The 14,423-nt window shown below is 49.6% G+C and overlaps 1 protein-coding gene across 5 annotated transcripts in view; it reads right to left on the bottom strand.

Annotated features, from left to right (window-relative positions):
- The window catches only part of DNAJC13 (DnaJ heat shock protein family (Hsp40) member C13), a 1,667,846-nt gene that overhangs the window by 570,751 nt on the left and 1,082,672 nt on the right, over nt 1-14,423 (bottom strand). For all 5 annotated transcript variants that reach the window (XR_014970022.1, XM_085630673.1, XM_085630671.1 and 2 more), the window contains one exon: nt 753-869. Coding sequence is in view for 4 of the 5 variants with exons in the window: in XM_085630673.1 (XP_085486799.1) it covers nt 753-869 (117 nt within the window). In the remaining variant the exon portion in view is untranslated. The remainder of the gene's footprint in view (nt 1-752; nt 870-14,423) is intronic.

Below are 14,423 nucleotides of genomic sequence, written 5' to 3'. Positions count from 1 at the left end.
TTTTCTGTGCCATCATGTCATCATATATGCTGTTAAGGTTGATCACAGCAGATATTCATTCCCTTTGGCTGAGTCTCACACTAATGTGGCACTCTAGTGCCCCACTTAATGCTATTTTTATACTGATATCTAGTCATGTAATTTTCTGTGGCAGTCACAATATAGGGGTTCAGACAAAATGTTCTTACATCGTGAGTTTTAGTGTATTTTTCAATTGTTCTTAAAAAGGTCAGACACACACACACCACTCATAAGGCGTACCGTACCCATCAAGAAGTTCTGAGGGAACACGCGATTAACTCCACACCAAACAAATGTAGAGGACAAGGTTTTTATTTCAAGAGCAGCCCATAGCTCTGCTGCCACATAAATCATGCACAAAAATAATACATGGATTGTTCATTGCTTCGGAAGATTTACTCCACCTTCACCAATAGTGTCTTTTGACTAAGGATACATAGATCTTTAATCAGCTAAATGCTTAATTTAGCGAGGTCATTTACTTGTAGTTCTACGGCAAGGTATCGCCACACTAAAAACAGAAGTGTAAACCTAACCCACCATATATGTAACAGATTGGATCAGCTCCAAAGCCCCATTCATTAACTAGAAGCCCATTGAAGGGCTATTTATTTGGAGCCATCTTTGCATATAGGCCACTTGATTAGACAAAGTCAAGGTTCTGCTTTTTATCAGAAAGCTAACTTTACAATAGTGGGAAAAGTACTGGGAAGAATAAAACCAAAATTTACCTCTAACTGAAACGTAGGCTGCTCATTGTAAACACGGACAAAAATCTCTCCAACAATTAATTCCTTTGCATGGTCATTGAAGACAAACTCTGATCCATAGCTTTTGTCACACTCGCCCTTTTAAAACAAAAAATAAAACATTTATGCTTTGCATTATAATTATTAACTAGGAAAAAAAACAGTAATCAAGTTTTTTAAAGAAGTCACATGGAAACTAAGATTTTATATTTTTACATAAGACTGTACAAATGGCTCCATGTTCTCTGTTGAATCTGTAATTTATTTACAGGATTGCTGCAGCAGGCAATCCTAGTATTGTTAAGTATGTAAAGAAGTCCAAAAGCCAACCCCACTGCTTTAACGATATAAACAGAACCATAAAGGCCACAGACGTTCCTGTTTATAAAGAATTCATAAAATATCTACTAGATTGAAATTTAGAAACATGAATATTCCTAAAATATAAATATTTTATCTTGTTTGTTCATCCCTTTTCAGGTCTGGGCTTGAGACAGCATTGCTGTCTTTCCTGACTTAATAATGTAATCACTGATGCACAATTATTACACACACTGTACAAATGCTGCAGAGTCTTGGGTAAATCTCATTTAGCCATTGCTTGCTTGGAGATCAGTAACAAACAGAAATGGCATGCTAAAACAAAAGCAACCCCTAACCTGAGGCCAGAGAACCTGTCAAAGGTGTATTTGCATACCCAAGGTTTGGGATTTATCTTGATCACTTCTGAACACAGGAGCACTTGAGACCTCCTCAAACATGAATGTGAAATGGCAAAGCAGTTTGAGGAAATGAGCAGAAAGGATTACTAGCACCACAAAGTTACTATACTGCTCAGTTTCTGGTAGCTGCCTGAGCACGAGATTTCCTTCCAAAGCAACATGAATGAATAAAAAAAACTTAAGTAAATCAGATCAAGACATTCATAAATAAAATGATTAAAAACAAGAAGCAGACATTCAAAAATACGAGAAGTTAAAGAGATTAACACACATTACAAAATCACAACTTTCATTAATCTAATAAATAAAAAGCTGCAAAGAAAGATAATCAACAATATGAGGGCTAAATAGAAAACATGTTGAACAGAAGAGTTACCACAGTTAAGAATGTAAAGAAAATGTATCTGGACAAGCTCTGCTGTAGATTCAGTCCGAAATAGCAGTTTGGTTTCCTTCTGTTATGAATATTTGGACTTTTTCCCTTCTGGGTATTCTTCTTCCTGAGTTATAGTCGCTAATTATTCGATCAATCAAGAGTGAATATTTGTGATTAATAGAATGCACATTTAGCTAATATCTTCTCCAACGTGATAAAGTATTGGTTGAATATATTCACAGCATTTAATCCAAGTGCAAACTATTCTGTTTTACATTACTTGTTATCGATTTCTAAAGAGTTCCTTCCTAAAAGGCTGCCAATTACGTGTCTTGATTATTGTTGATGTGCAAAAGAGCACAGTCTTACAGAATGAAAATAGGTGAAAGGGCATCACACCACTCTTATTGTTAATCGTTTATTCGGATAGTTTTAACATCAGCAAAACAGTTATAATAGCCAAACATAAAAAGTGAGCAGTTGGAGGGGAGACCTTCACATTAGGTGAAGCGGGACACATCATGAAGAACGGCTAGAATGGTTGACCTCGAAGCTGGGGAACCGGGTTCGAGTCTCAGCAACGACGCTTAGCATCCTGTGATTCTGCGCAAATCACTTAATCTCCCTGTGCATAAGAAAAATGTATGTGTCCGTCTGTAATGCAACTGGTGCTCATGTAAAGCGCTATGATACCCGATATCTTCGGGTCGAGTTTGCGCTATATAAACCTAAAACAAGCATTGGCATAGCCAATAGGTCTCGTCTTTGGGCACTTATAAGTGTTTAGCCAGATATATTTGGAAAGAAATTGTCTGTGCTTGAGCAAGAGATAGAGGAAGCGAGAGAGAGAAGGAATGAAACTAAGAGAGGGAAACAGATACTGCGTGTTACAAAGAGAGTGACCACAGAAGGGATGAAAGGAAATAGAGGATGAGTGCCTGGGTGATTGCTAGACAGAGAAAGAGAGATGGCAGAAGAGTAGATACTCTTTGTAAAATTGCTGGTAATGCTCGAGAGAGGTTAAGGTGACCAGACCGGGCATTTCTTCTTCCCCCGAAGCATTACAAACAGCTCCTGTAACGTCACTTCCTGATGCGGAAACCAGTGTATGTGCTTAATCCCTTAGTCACCATCTGATGTATATTATTATTATTATTATTAATGCTATTCGTAGAGCGCACGGCTACCTCCAACTGAGGTGTCCCGGCGCTAGCAGCGTGAGCAGTGATGTAGCCGGGGCACTAAAATTGCTAGGTGAGGTCGAACAGCCACGTTTTCAGGGCTTTCCTGAAAATGCGTTCTGATTTGGACTTCCGTAGATGTTCGGGCATAGAATTCCATAACACGGTTGTTCTTACCGAAAAAGCCCGGCCACCAATCCTAGCTTTCCTAAAGTGTGGAATTACAAGTAGCTCCTGATGATTTGACCGAAGCGCCCTGGTTTGATGGTATTTCCGGAGTCTTTGCTTAAGGTATACTGGACCAGAGCCTCTAGTTGCTCTATAGGCCAGGGTTAGTGCCTTAAACTCTATACGCCTTTTGACCGGCAGCCAGTGTAGGCTCCGGAGATGCGGGGTGATGTGATGGCGATATGGCACATTCCTAATGAGCCTTGCTGCCGCATTTTGTATGGTCTGCAACTTTCTAATAAGATACTCTGTCAGACCTAGATATTGACTGTTTGCATAGTCCAGCTGTGAGAGGACTAATGCATGGACCACTGACTTTCTACAGTCCATCGGCATTAGATTAAAAAATCTTCTCAAGGCTTTCAACTTCCAAAAAAATGTGGAGTAAACCTGGCCAATCTGGGATTTTCCTGATAGATTAGAGTCAAACTTAAATCCCAGGTTTCTAGCTGAAGTTGCCAGCACGGGGGGGGGATTCAGTTCTGAGGGCCACCAGAGTTCTGGCCTGGGGGAGATGGTTGATTAAAAAAAGAGTACCTCCATTTTTTCTGCATTTAGCTTCATGCAGTTATCAGTCATCCAAGATGCCACTTTCAGTAGACACCGCTTGAAGTTAGTGAATGCAGCCTCTGAGTGCTCCCTAAAGGAGAACACGAGCTGAGTATAATCAGCGTAGGAGATAACCTTTACCCCCAGTTGTTCAATTATAGGGGCCAGAGGAGCCAAATAAACATTGAAAAGGGAAGGACTCGAGGCTGAGCCTTGCGGAACTCCAGATGCCAAGGGGCTAGAAGAGGATACATACAGGCGGAGGAACACTTTCTGGGATCGTCCCTCCAGAAAGGAACGGAACCATCTTAAGGTAGTTCCCGTCACTCCCAGGGATGCTAGTCTTTCTATGAGGATCTGGTGCGACACCGTATCAAATGCTGCGGATAAACCCAGCAGCACTAGCATCGCAGTGTTACCTTGATCCACAGTCTCCCTTACTGTTTCTGCCACTTCCAACAAAGCCGTCTCGGTACTATAGCCCGATCTGAAACCCGACTGAGAATCATGAAGAAGTTTGTGAGACTCCAAGAATTCGGCCAGTTGTATTTGGACTTCCTTCTCAAGTACCTTAACTGGCACTGGGAGAAGCGAGATCGGCCTAAAATTCTTTAAGTCTGCTGGGTCTGCATCTTCTTTCTTCAGGATTGGCTGGACAAACGCTGTTTTCCACTTAGTTGGGTAGGTGCCTGTTTTCAAAGAAGAGTTCCAGATAAAGTTAAGTAAGGGGTTCAGCCAAGGGGCTAAGATTTTATAGAACTTAGGTGACAAAGGTCGGCTGGGGAGCTAGACTTAACTTTGCAAAGCTCCAACAAAGAGATATCTAGACTAAAAGGGCGGAAACTTGACCAGCACTCAACATGCTGATCCGTCGGAGAGGTCTTAACTAAGGGCCTCGGTGTAATTGTCTTGGGGAAGGAGGCATAGATAGTTTGGATTTTCGTCTGAAAAAAACTAGCTAGATCTTCACATAAACTAGCTGAAGGGGCAATCGTGCTTTTTAAGACTTGTGGCTTCAAAAAGCCCTTCACGAGCTTAAAAACTTCTCTTGAAGAGTTATCAGAAGCTTTTATTTGATGCGCGAAGTATTCCTTCAGGGTGTTACGTTTTAGTTTGTGAAATCTTTTTAATGCTATTCTATATGTACATTTAGCCTCTGCGTCATACTTTTTCCGCCATAGCCGCTCGAGTCGTTTGCAGAGGCTTTTCTCCTGGTGGAGTTCCGAAGAAAACCAAGGAGCTGTCGGTTTGTTTCTAGCCGGTTTCACGGTTTTCATGGGGGCTACTTTATCTAGAGCTGTGCTAATCCAATTATCAAAGGCCAACGCATCCTGATTGGGGTCTCCCGTAAGTAGGGGGAGCGTTTCCTGTAGTTCTGGACCCATACACTCGGGTAGAACCTTCCTCCAATTTCTTCTAACTTCAGACTCTAAGCTGGGCTGACTGGTACCTGTCAGGCCTGTTAGAGTGAAGGGAACCAGTCGATGATCCATCCAGGTCAGTGGCAGAGGATCCATCACCTTAAGGGTATGATCATTGGAAAAGATCAAGTCTAGTGTATGACCGGCTGCATGAGTAGGTGCAGACACCCTCTGAATCATGTTTAGTCCTGAAAGAGTATCGGCCAGTTGTAGGGCCGAAGGGCAATTCTCTTTGTCCATATGGACATTGAAGTCACCAAGAACTAGAAAGTTGGAGTATTTTAGGGATAAGTCTGCAATAATGTCAAACAGCTCCTGCCAATGAGAAAGCAGGGAGTCTGGGGGTCGATAGACCAGTAAACCTGCATAAGAGAAGGTTGGAGACACTCTGATGCAGAAGGACATCGCCTCTATAGATCCTACAAAATTGATTTTTCTAGACAAGATTTCCCATTCTTTCCTCAAAATCACTGCCAGTCCACCCCCTCATCTGTTATCCACCCGGTTAGCTGTAGCCATCCTGTAGCCCTCAGGAATAGCCAGGCCAAGATCAGGATTATAACTGTCTTTTAGCCAAGTTTCAGTTAGAAACATAATATCCCAGGAGTTTACTTCTAGATTGAGCCACATGTCATCTGCATGTTTTGGCAGGGACCTGCAGTTAATTAAGCAGGCCTGCAACTCCACTGGTATCCGTGAATGTGCTGTTAATGGTAATGACCAAGCACCGCCCAAACTCCTGCCCACTTTCCCTGGTTGCTTCTCCATGCGAAAGGAACAAGCATCACAATGTGCTCCCAAGTGGTCCATCCTCCCTCCCCATGTAGAAACATCTATACAAGATGGGTTCAAACACCCTGCTCGGGCGCAAGCGAATAGCTCCTCTCTAGACCAAACAATTCTGACTATAGTGTTGGCTTGAGCAGCATGACTAGCGCTAGTCGCACTCCGAGCGCGGACGGGCGCAGACGGGCTTGCCTTTAACGCGCCCGCTGGGCGCGTCCGCTGCGCGCTCGTTTAGGCATGGCACTTATGTGTTGAATCCACCCCCCCCGAAATGCGAGAGAGAGGGGGGAGGAGCCACGTCCCTCTGCATCAATCGGCACAACAGCCGTGGCGGACCGGGGACGGGCAGAGCAAATCAAGGTTTGTGCAAAGTAGGCAATGTAGTTTAAAAACCTGATAGCAAATACAGCAACAGTTAAAAACTTTAAAAGATTTTACAAAGCGATTCTAGTTCCCACGGACAGCGTGCGTGCTACTAACCGCTAAGAACAAGTTACTTACCTTCGGTAACGATGTATCTGTAAGAAACAATAGTTAGTTAGATTCCTCACCTTAGAATATCCCCAGGCGTCAGACTGGATCCGGAAGATTTTTGTAGCAATACCCCTTGCGCGTCGCTAGGCGTCGTCTGCGGCTCCGCGTCCGTCGTTGGCGTCGTGCGCCGGAATGACGTCGTCGGAGTACTTAGACGCCGCCCTCGCGCGCTGACGTCAGTTCTTGTACATAGCTTTCCGCGCCAGGAACGCAGAGCCATGCAAGAGACCGACACTGGTGCCAAAAAAGTCTAGGGGCCTGAAAAGGATAACCTTAACCCTAGATGTCAGTTCGCAGAACGGGGAGGCTGGGTGGGTCGGTGAGGAATCTAACTAACTAATGTTTCTTACAGATACATCGTTACCGAAGGTAAGTAACTTGTTCATCTGAAATAAACACGTTAGTTAGATTCCTCACCTTAGAATAGATACCCAAGCAATACCAACCCCGGTGGTGGGTCTGCGAACCAAGATCACACCAGAAAGTCCTGGAGGACAGAACGGCCAAAGAAGCCATCCCTCCGGACTTGGCTATCTAGGCAATAATGCCTGGCAAACGTGTGTAGCGAAGCCCACGTCGCCGCCTGACAGATGTCCTGCAAAGGGACTCCCCGTCCCAAAGCAGTAGTATCCGCTGTGGCCCGAGTAGAATGGGCTCGCAGCCCAACAGGAGGGTCCTTTTTTGCCAAAGAATAACAGATTTTTATACACAAAACGACCCACCGGGAGATGGTCCGTTTGTGCACAGCTTTCCCCTTCTTAGCACCCACGTATCCAAAGAAAAGTTGGTCGTCCACCCGGAACTGTTTTGTGCGGTCCAAATAAAAGGAGAGCGCGCGTTTTGGGTCCAGACGGTGGAGCCTCTCATCCTCTTTGGAAGGATGCGGAGGCGGAAAGAAGGTGGTCAAGGTGACAGATTGCCCAAGATGAAAGGGGGTCACCACTTTCGGGAGAAAGGAAGGACGAGGCCGAAGGACAACCTTGTCCGGATGAACAGATAGAAAAGGAGGCTTGGACGATAGAGCCTGGAGCTCACTCACCCGTCTAGCCGAGGTGATGGCTACCAGGAAAGCAGTCTTAAGAGTCAGAAGACGAAGAGGACAATTGTGAAGAGGCTCAAAGGGAGCGCACATCAGAAATGTTAAGACAAGATTCAAGTCCCACTGAGGCATTACGAAAGGGACAGAAGGGAACGTGTGAGTAATGCCTTTAAGAAAGCGTGAAACTACAGGGGACTTTAAAAGAGAAGGCTGATCAGGAAGCCGTAAGAAGGCAGAGATGGCAGCAAGATAACCTTTCAAGGTGCCCAAAGCAGAGCCCTGCTGGGCCAAAGAAAGAAGAAAGAGGAGAACCTCAGAAAGAGGGGCGGAAAGGGGATCCACAGCCTTTGCTGTGCACCATGCCACAAATTTGTTCCACCGGCAGGCGTATACCGTCTTTGTGGAGGGACGCCTGGCTGCCAGAATGATATCACAAACTTCAGGAGGCAAGTCAAATGGCATCAACTGCCGCCGCTCAATCTCCACGCATGGAGGTGGAGGCTGGACAGGTTCGGGTGGAGGACCGTCCCCTGCTGCTGCGACAGAAGATCCTCCCGAAGGGGCAGACGTATCGGAGGATCGGTCAACATACTGAGTAGCTCGGGATACCAGTACCTTCGTGCCCAATCCTGAGCCACCAAGATGACGTGGGCCCGGTCGTGCCTGATCTTCTTCAGCACTCTGGGCAGAAGTGGTATAGGCGGAAAGGCGTACAACAGACCGGAACTCCACTCGCGACGAAAAGCGTCGCCGAGCGAGTGCCGCCTTGGAAATTCCAACGCGCAGAACTGCTGACATTGCGCGTTCTCGTCGGTGGGGAATAGATCTAACCAAGGCTCTCCCCACTGCTGAAAGAGACCTTGCGCCACTTCGGAGTTCAGACGCCATTCGTGATCCATCATGCACCGGCGGCTGAGTTCGTCCGCTCTGGCGTTCAGAGAGCCCGCCAGATGTTGAACCACTAGGGTGACGCCCTGGTGTTCCAGCCATGTTCAGAGGCGCAGAGCCTCCTGACAAAGGGTCCACGACCCCACCCCGCCCTGTTTGTTGCAATACCACATGGCGGTGGTGTTGTCCGTTAACACCTGCACGACACTTCCCCGGACAGAGGGAAGGAAGGCTTTCAGTGCAAGTCGGATCGCTCTCAGCTCCAACAAGTTGATGTGGAGGCGAGACTCCGCCGGAGACCAGAGGCCTCTGATCTCCGCCTCTCCCATATGGCTACCCCATCCCAGGAGGGACGCATCCATCACTATGACATGCTCCGGTAGGGAGAGGCTCTTGCCCGTGACCCAATCGCGGTCCGTGAGCCACCACTGCAACTGCTGTGCAGTGCCCTCCGAGATCAAGACATGGTCGGACAGGTTGCCGTGATGCTGGGCCCACTGAAACTTCAGGTCCCACTGCAGAGCCCGCATGCGCCGCCTGGCGTGATGCACTAGTAGAATGCAGGAGGCCATCAGCCCCAGAAGCCGCAACACTAGCCTGACCGAAACCCAGGATAGAGGCCGAAAGATGGGAATCAAGGCCTGTATATCCCGGACCCGCTGTTCCGGTGGATAAACCCGGAACTGCGCCGAATCGAGAACCGCTCCAATGAAGAGGAGCTTCTGAGAGGGGCTCAGGTGTGACTTCGGCACGTTGATGGAAAACCCCAGCAAATGCAGGAGATCCGCCGTAGTCTGGAGGTGGGAGACGACTGCCTGGGGCGAGCCCGCCTTCAACAACCAGTCGTCGAGATAGGGGAAGACTGGAACCCCTGATCTGCGCAGATGAGCTGCGACCACCGCCATCACTTTCGTGAACACCCGAGGGGCACTGGTGAGGCCGAAGGGGAGCACGGTGAATTGAAAATGCTCCTGACCCACCGTGAACCGCAGGTAACGCCGGTGGGCCGGCAGGACGGGGATGTGGAAATATGCGTCCTGCAAGTCCAACGCTACCATCCAGTCTCCAGGGTCTAGGGCAGCTAGAACCTGAGCCACAGTCAACATTTTGAACCGTTCCTTCCGGAGGAAGGCATTGACGTTCCTGAGGTCCAAGATAGGGCGTAGGCCCCCTTTGCCCTTCTTGGGAACCAGAAAGTAGTGGGAATAACAACCACGACCTACTTCTGGGCTCGGAACGCGCTCGACAGCCTCTTTGGCCAAGAGGGCCGAAACTTCCTCTTGGAGAAGATTCAAATGATCCTCCGAGATACGGTGGTGCTGCGGTGGCATGGCTGGAGGGGTCGTCTCGAAGGGGAGGGAGTAGCCCCTTCGGACGATTTGCAGCACCCACCTGTCCGAAGTGATGGTACGCCAGTGGAGCAGGTGATGGCGAACTCTGCCTCCCACTGGCGAGGAATGGGCCTGAAAGCTCGGACTAGGAAGGCTTTGAGGCGGATGCTGCCGGGGTAGATGTGGACTGACCGCGTTGTCCTCCAGTACCGCCTCGGCGGAAACCACGTCCGCGACCGCGTGCAGGTTGGTTCTGCGGCCGGTGGCTAGGCGGACGTGAGGAGGTGCCCCTTCCTTGGCCACGAAAGGAGCGAAAAGCGGAGGTTTGTGGCCGCGGGGCCCCAAGGACTTGGCCGTAGCCCGGGAGTCCTTGAAGCGAGCCAGAGCACTGTCCGCTTTCTCACCAAAAAGGCGAGTGCCATCAAAAGGCATATCCATGAGAGTGCTCTGGACATCACCTGAAAAGGACGTGGACCACAGCCAGGTGTGACGTCGAAGCGCCACCGTGGTAGAAATCGCCCTACCCAGCGAGTCCGTAGTGTCGAGTCCACATCGGATTGCATGGCGCGCTGCATCTCTCCCATCGGCCAGAGCTTGGGAAAGTCGTGCCCGGGCCTCCTCCGGGCACAGGGGTAGCACGTCCTCCACCGCATCCCACAGAGTGGGAATACCGGTCCAAGAGACAGGCGGTGTTCAAAGACCGCAGGCCCAAACTGAGCGAGGAGAACAGCTTCTTACCGAACTGTTCCAGTCTCTTGGAATCCCGGTCCGGAGGAGCGGACGGGAAGGAGGATTGGGAGGTAGAGGCCTGGATAACCAGACTCTCGGGGGTGGGGTGTTGGGACAGAAAACTGGGGTCGCCTGGAGCAGGGCGGTGGCACCTGGCAACGTTCCTATCCACAGGAGGGACTGTGGAGGGCTTGGACCAGGTGCCCTGCAGAACGTCAATGAGGGCCTCATTGAATTGCAGCAGAGGCTCAGTGGAGCTTGCTGCAGACAAGCACCTCAGTGAGGATGTTAGTCCTCACAGCCACGACAGGCAGCTCAAGCCCAAGGGCTGCGGCCGCCTTGCGCAGCACCACAGAAAAAGCTGCACCCTCCTCCGAAGCCACAGTCGGAGGAGAGATGAATCCAGTGTCCGGTGAGGTATCCAGGCCACTTCCCCCAGTTCATCTGCCCAGTCCTGCGAAAGTTGGCCCTGAATGGCCAGAGGGTCCACGGACCCCTCCCAGTCGCCCCCGTCATCCGATTCCTGGTAAACAGGAGGAATGATCGGAGCCGGACGATAGACAAAATGTGTCTCTAGCGGCGTCGGATGCGGCGTCGAGCGGCGCCGGGTCCGGACAGGGGCTGAACCGGGGATCGACGTCAACCGGAGTCTGCGTCGGAGGTGGCGCCGGTGTCGACGCCGGCGGAGGAGGCGTGACGAGGTCGACCGGCGTCGACGGGGGCCCAGGCCTGGGCCCCTCGGGGACCTGTGGCATCGGGGCCGGAGCCTCCGACAGCGCCGGGGCCAGAGCCGCCGGCGCGCAAGTCGCCCAGTCGAGTACGCGGGGCCCGAAGGCGCGCCAGCGGGCGTCGACGGCGGGGCCAGGCCCCTCATGGCCGAAAGGAAGGCACTGAACTCCGCCGGCGTCGCGTCAGTCCCAGGGACCGGCGGGTATGGGGACGTATGCGGCGCCTGCGGCTCCGACGGAGCCGCGGGGGTGGGACCACCCTGACCCTCGGCCGAGTCGCGCGACCGGCGAGGGGAGTCCGAAGAGCAGTGTCGCCTCTTGGACTTCTTGGATCGCTTCGACTTACCTGAAGACTTCGAGCCAGACGAGCGATGATGTCGACTGCGGCTCCGCGACCGATCCTTGGACCTCCTCCTGGACCGGGATCGAGAGGGGTGCGGAGCCGAGTGGCGAAGCTCGAGAAGCTTACGGGACCGCTCCCGCCTAGCTTTCGAGGTCAGGGCCATACAATCGGAACACGACTCCGCGTCATGGTCGGGCCCCAAACAGTACAGGCACCGGCGGTGATGATCGGTCACCGACATCAGTCGGTGACAGTCGTCACAGGCCTTGAAACCAGGCATTCTACCGGCACCAGAGTCGATAAAGTGACCAAAAAGAGTCAAAATATTTAGTCAAAAAATGACTAAAAGGGGTAGCTCTCCCGGATCGGCGCTTACTGGCGCGGAAAAAAGAAGACCTGACGTCAGCGCGCGAGGGCGGCGTCTAAGTACTCCGACGACGTCATTCCGGCGCACGACGCCAACGACGGACGCGGAGCCGCAGACGACGCCTAGCGACGCGCAAGGGGTATTGCTACAAAAATCTTCCGGATCCAGTCTGACGCCTGGGGATATTCTAAGGTGAGGAATCTAACTAACGTGTTTCTTTCAGATGCGAGCCTTCAGTCTGCCGCTTATGTGCTGAATCCACCCCCCGGAAATGTGAGAGAGAGGGGGGGAGGAGCCACGTCCCTCTGCATCAACCGGCACAACAGCCGTGGCGGACCGGGGACGGGCAGAGCAAATCAAGGTATGTGCAAAGTAGGCAATGTAGTTTAAAAACCTGATAGCAAATACAGCAACAGTTAAAAACTTTAAAAGATTTTACAAAGCGATTCTTGTTCCCACGGACAGCGTGCGTGCTACTAACCGCTAAGCGAGCCTTCAGTCTGCCGCTTATGTGCTGAATCCACCCCCCGGAAATGCGAAAGAGAGGGGGGAGGAGCCACGTCCCTCCCCATCAATCGGCACAACAGCCGTGGCGGACCGGGGACGGGCAGAGCAAATCAAGCTATGCGCAAAGTAGGCAATGTAGTTTAAAAACCGGATAGCAAATACAACAACAGTTAAGAACTTTAAAAGATTTTACAAAGCGATTCTTGTTCCCACGGACAGCGTGCGTGCTACTAACCGCTAAGCGAGCCTTCAGTCTGCCGCTTATGTGCTGAATCCACCCCCCGGAAATGCAAGAGAGAGGGGGGGAGGAGCCACGTTCCTCCGCATCATTCGGCACAACAGCCGTGGCGGACCGGGGACAGGCAGAGCAAATCAAGGTATGTGCAAAGTAGGCAACGTAGTTTAAAAACCTGATAGCAAATACAGCAACAGTTAAAAACTTTAAAGTATTTTACAAAGATTTTACAAAGCGATTCTAGTTCCCACGGACAGCGTGCGTGCTACTAACGCACTATATACCACACTAGTTTGTGCATAGCTACGTACCACCACTGGCCTTATGTAAAACATGCCAGGTAGAAATGTCACGTATTGCTAAGTAAATAAACAAAAAAATATGCAGTGTAAAACGGCACACTTTGTGATAGTGCTAACGTGTAATAGTGACAAAATAAGGCGGTAATTCTGTTTGGCCAAAAGCTGTAACTCACTAGAACCAGTTTGACACTTAAATGCAGCAAAAAGTAATAGAAATGTGACCTATCAACCCTTCCGCTGAGCAGCAACGTGTGTTGCTGCGTTTTTTGTAACTTTTGAGCCTTCTGAGCTAGAAACGTTTTTTTTTTTAAAATTAATATCTGCAAATTATGTTATGTGTATTTGTTAGGGGTGGGCGGAATTTGTGAAATTCTCTTTCGCAAACTATCGCGAATATGTAAAAAATCTCCGCAAACACGCGGAAATATTGTGAAGATGCAGAAGTCTTTTTCCTGCCCGTTCGCGGTATTTTCTGCGTGATCGCGGCTTGCCAACTTACTTGTTGTATATGACGGGTTCGGGGTCTCTAGCTCCTTTTCGCGATCAGTCTGACGTGCCCGCGTCCTCACGCTCTCGCTCGCGGTGGAGAATGACGTGTTCGAGATCTCAATCATCTCATACTCTCGCGGTGCATGATTGCGAGAAGAAAGACGTGATCGCGCGACGAATTACGTGATCGCGCGACGAATTACGTGATCGCGCGACGAATGACGTTAATGCGGGCGCGAACTGTCGCAAATGGCTACCAACAATCCAACATCTCGTGGAGAACGCGACCGGATCGGGAAAACTTGTCGGCGAACGCGGGGATTTAGGTAAGGCGATTGCGCGCACGCGAGAATGTATTTTTTTACAGTGAGAGCAAGAAAAAAAATTCCGCTAAGATGCGGATTGAGGAAATTTTGACATTTTCGCGCTCTCCGTGGAACGTGAAAATGTCAAATTACCGCAATTTCCGCGAGCGGAACGGAATTTTCGTCCAGGCCTAGTATTTGTATAACTTATAGGGAGGGTATCTTGGCGCTTAAGAAGTGTTTGTATTGGCCGACTACTGGCTGGTGCTAGGGTAAGAGCCCCGAACATGCATGCAGCAGACGATAGATCGTGTGACAAACCCATATTTTTGCGGAAAACGCCACAGCAACAAAACCTCAAAATTCCGGTGGTCATGCCAATAATTAAGGGCTTCCCTGTTCTGCTACTTATTTTATAGAGTATTAAAACTAAAGTACAGAAAATGAATCAACCGGGAAGGAAGCCGAGACTGGAACCTGGGCCTAAACAAGAAAGGGACTCTGTGTTGGCAGCTCTATTTATTTTTGTATCTTTTATATAGCGCGAACTCGACCCGAAGGTATTGGAGCGCTGTACATGAGCACCGTATTTA

The sequence above is a fragment of the Triturus cristatus genome, chromosome 10, assembly GCF_964204655.1.
Source record: "Triturus cristatus chromosome 10, aTriCri1.1, whole genome shotgun sequence".
NCBI classification, from domain to species: Eukaryota; Metazoa; Chordata; class Amphibia; order Caudata; family Salamandridae; genus Triturus; species Triturus cristatus.
The sequence above is the reverse complement of the archived record's forward strand: the minus strand, read 5'-3'. Positions and strand labels throughout refer to the sequence as shown.